Consider the following 4475-nt stretch of genomic DNA (forward strand, 5'->3'; position numbering starts at 1 on the left):
GAACGTCGACACCGCCCACTGCTCCTTCCTGACACTGCTGCTGCCGCTGCTGCCACTGACCAGCTGAGGCACAGCTTCGCCCAGTGCTTTCACTGCTCGTGCCGGAAAGGGGGAAATATTTATAAATATAATAAATATAATAACCCCCCACCACCACCACCACCACACACACACTTCCAGCTCTTTCTTTGAGTTGTTTGGAACTTTGTCCCACTGAGAATCACGAGGGAGATTCTTTGAAGTTGGAATATAGTGACCACACAGGACGAAGAGAGGTGAAGTCCTAACCCAGAAGCCAAGATGATTTCCCACCAGTGAGCTTTCGAAAACACCCGGCTTCGCAGACGGCGCGGACCATCCGTGACTGCTCAGCTGGCTAACCGAGAGCAGCATGTTCCCTCCACCCGACCCGGGAGCATGTCCATGCTGAAGGTAGGGGCCCTGCTTTGCTTTCCCCAGAGCCCAGACCCGCGCTGGTTCACGTCAAAGGTGGACTCCATGCTCGTTCCACAAGCAAAGGGGATTACGAGGAAGCATCTAGGAGTGATTTTGCATGGCCACTCAGAATACAGAAATAAAACAAAGAGCCAGAACCCCAGAAAGGGTGGGTCCCTGCTAAGGTTTTGCTTCTGCCCCTCCCCCGTCCAGGCAGATAACAGGGCGTTGGGTGGAGGAGGGGAAGGCAGTGACGAGAGAGCACTGGGAGGGACTGTGGCTCCGAATCATTTTTATGCCCAATGGGAGCGTCTTCTTGTTTGGATTCTACTCCCCATAGTCATCGGCAGAGGCCTAGCAGTCATGCAAGAAGGGCAGGGAAAGCTGATGACATGCCTGGAAGAAGAGTAAGCAGGGCACTGCTGGTCCGGGCCTGTGCCTCTCAGAGCCTCCACGCCCTCTGCCCACCTTCCCTCCTTCCCTCCCTCCCTGCTGATCTTCTCTGCACACCACACTGATCACATTCAGCTCTCTTGCCCAGCCCCTTCCTTCCCTTTAGTTTGTCAGTGATTTCACAGGAGCCACAAAGCGTCAATAATTGGCATTTGTTCAAACAATGGCTTGGTCCCTGGGGCTACCCAGTACAACAACTGGGAGAGGCCTCAGAGAACGGCCCCCATCTCTCCACAACTGGAAGTTTAAGGGCTGCGTGAAGAGACCCCGGTCATGAAGCTCAATGATACTTGTTGACTGACCAAGGTGGGCAAAGAAGAATTTTTACCCTAGATCACTACTTCTCAAAGTGTGATCTTGGGCCACCCAGAATCATCTGGGATGCTCACTGACGATGCAGTTTGCTGAGCCTCCTCCAAACCTACTGGAATCAGAATGTCTAAAGGTGTGTGTGTGTTTAGGATTTTGAATTTCTAACAAGCTAGCCAGTGGTGGTCGTTGTTTTATGTTCTATCACGTGGCTTCTGACTCATAGCAACCCTTTATATAACAGAACAAAACACCACCCAGCCCTGCGCCCTCCTCGCACTGTTCCTTGTACGTGAGCCTCTACTGAGCCCTCCGCGGAGTATATGAAACCAAGGCTCGCTCTCCTTGCCTCCGAGCAACATTCTTGCTGAAGTTCATCCAACACACAACATGCTCAGCTGCCAACCGAAGGTTTGGAAACTCAAGTCCCCGCTGAGCAGCCTAAGAAGCGGCTGATCCACTTTCAACAAACCAGCCCCTGAAAACCATGCGGATCCACCCCTCTCTGGTGAGCACTGGGGGTGCCGTCTCTCTTAGGGGCTTGCCTGGGCATGTCCTTGGGGACATACAGGGGTCCCATGGCCAGGAGTCACGCCCAATCAGTGTGCCCTCACTGCCTTGGTCGGAAGGCCCAGGGCTCATCTTGGAAGCCCTGCGATCTAACGTAATGTATGGGCCCCAATCCTGGCCCTGTTCCCACTTCTGCAGTCCCACCGGGAACTGTGATGTGTGGACCGGCCATCCAGCATGAGTTTGTGACCGTCCCCTCTGTCCCACGCCTTGTTGAACTAGGGTCCTGCCTGGGAATCCTCGGATGCCATGCCAACCTCAGGTTGGATGACGTCTGTCTTTATGTTGTCTTTGTCCCTTTTACAACTTCATAAATGGTCTCCTTAATTTGTCTCTCTTTTTGAAAACAAAAGGAAACCCCGTGGGGCATGATTGAGTCCAGTGCCCTTGGGGTCAGTGGGATCAGCATCGACTCCACGGTGCCTGGTTTCTGGTCACAGGAGAGCTTCCATTTGAGAACGACCCCTAGAGCTCTACGGAGGCTTCCTGTTTCAAGAACTTGAGATGCAAGAGAAAGGCACATTCGCTGGTAACACTCTGTAGGACCCACAGAAATCCCCCCATCAAGAATTCCAATTGCAATGGGATCTAAAAGACACCCAAGTGGGGCCCAAGCGTCCTTGCCCTGCACACACACCCTTCTGTCGCACGGAAAAATGTCAACTCCTGGGCCAGCTAGCATGCCTGAGCCCTGACTCGGGCAGCGGCAACACTCACTCATAGGGGATGCTTCGGAAGACGATGTGGTCCAGGAGAGTGATCTGCTCCGCCAGCTCCATGGCTGACAAGGTCTCAAAGCACTTGGCCTGCAGACAGTCAGTCTGCAAGAGAGGAGCGAGGGAGATGAAACACAGCGAGGGAGAGCAACACACTGACCGCTCACTGGTCAGTCAACGAGGCGCGGCATGAAACCCGAGCACACCACAGGATCCTAGCTGTGGAAGGTGTTAGCTGAGAGATAACAACAAGGGAAGCCAGCATTCAGCTCACAGACTCACTTGGTGCTGATGGTAAGAAACAGCCACAGAGCTGCTTCTGCATCACAGCCACCAACCGGATGGACAACAGGACAAAACACCACCGGTCCTGCGCCTTTGAGCCCCTTGTTGTAGCCACGGATGGACAAACAACTGACTCCTACAACACAAGTGGATTTCTCACAGGGCCTCGGGGACGGAGCCCAGGGTCAACTAGTCTGTGAGCACTCAAAGTATATGATTTGTCCTGGAGGGAGAGCTTCACACCCACTGTGCTGGAGAGAACTGAATGTGAACTTACCATTTGAATGATATCCTCTAATTTCAGGTGGATGTCATCCTGATCCTCTTGAGAAAGAACGCTAAAACAAAAAAATTCAGAAATCAAAATCTCCATAAAAAGAGGAGAAGTTGGTCAAGCTCAGAATGGACGGCACAGTGGAGTTGGGAACAGAAGATCTTACTAACAGGAGCTGCTTAACGGTCCAGGGAGGGGCCGCACGTGTGTGCATGCGTGGCAAGGCTTTGCAGTTTCTGCACAATTTTCCTGTAAGCAGGCACCTACTGGAAGACAAGTTCATTTGAAAGGGAAGGTGAGGAATGTGTCACCCCACCCCCAGACGCAGTTTGGCTGTCCCTAGAAGATGTGGGAGGAGCCCTGGTGGCAGAGTGGTTATGACTTGGACCAATAACCACAAAGTCAGCTGTTCGAAATCACCTGCGGCTCTTCAGGAGAAATACGAGGCGTTCTGCCTGTGTAAAGAATTACAGTCTTGGACACCCACAGGGGCAGTTCTAGCCTGTCCTATAGGGGCGCTGTGAGTCGGCTGATGACCATGAGTTTGGTTTGGTTCTGGCGGGAGATCTGGAAGGTTGTGGCAAAATCCAAACTCACTGCCATGAAGTCGATGCCGACTCCTGGTGACCCCGTAGGACAGGGTAGGACTGCCCCTGTGAGCGCCTGAGGCTCTAGCTCTTTATGGGGGTAAAAAAAACCTTGTTTTTTTCCTCACAGAGGGGCTGGTGGTCTTGAACTGCTGACCTTGGGGTTAGCAGCCCAGTGTGTACCTACTATACCACCTAGGCGCCAAGTATAATTCTCCGAGGTGACTGACAACACCAAAAACACAGAATGCAAAAGGCGCAAGAGCGTAATCAAGAGAGTTGATTTACGACAAGGAGTCAGCTTCTAACAGAAGAACCGCTTCCCGCGGAGTCTGACTCAGGGCGGGCCCACGGGTGCTAGAGCAGAATTGGCCTTCACAGGCTTCTTCAAAGGCTGATTATTTGGTGGGAAGTTGATGCCAGGCCTTTCTCCCGAGGCACGTCTGGCTAGGCTTGACCTGCCCACCCTTCGGTTAGCAACCAGATGTGCTAACTGTGGGTACCAACCACCAGGGGCTCCCCTTGCCCCCTCACCCGAAGGTGGTGGGTAATGCAGCCACTGGCAGTGAACCCGAAGGCCAGCGTCGTGCTTTCTGCCACCACCAGCATCTGTGGTGTGAGTCTGGATGGCTTGTGACAATCTCAGTGAATTAAAACACATATAAGAGTACACAATACAATATATATTTAATATGTAAGGAGCCCGGGTGTGGCTGTCAGGTAATCGCTGGACCGTTCACTTCAGGGTGGATGGCTCACACTCACCAGTCTCTCTGCGGGAGAAAGATGAGGCGGTCTGCTCAGGTAAAGATCCACAACCTCAGAAACCCCCCAGAGGATCACTGT

At 52.8% G+C, this 4475-nt stretch overlaps 1 protein-coding gene across 1 annotated transcript in view; it reads right to left on the bottom strand.

The window, feature by feature from the left end:
- The window catches only part of RASGRF2 (Ras protein specific guanine nucleotide releasing factor 2), a 199841-nt gene that overhangs the window by 20521 nt on the left and 174845 nt on the right, over positions 1-4475 (bottom strand). Inside the window, exons 20-22 of the mRNA XM_045285207.1 lie at positions 3046-3106; positions 2485-2588; positions 405-537 (exon numbers count right to left, since the gene is read on the bottom strand). Of these exons, the coding sequence (XP_045141142.1) occupies positions 405-537; positions 2485-2588; positions 3046-3106 (298 nt within the window). The remainder of the gene's footprint in view (positions 1-404; positions 538-2484; positions 2589-3045; positions 3107-4475) is intronic.

Source organism: Echinops telfairi, unplaced genomic scaffold, assembly GCF_000313985.2.
Source record: "Echinops telfairi isolate 266 unplaced genomic scaffold, ASM31398v2 ScPeMD7_7469;HRSCAF=8507_1, whole genome shotgun sequence".
Taxonomy (NCBI): domain Eukaryota; kingdom Metazoa; phylum Chordata; class Mammalia; order Afrosoricida; family Tenrecidae; genus Echinops; species Echinops telfairi.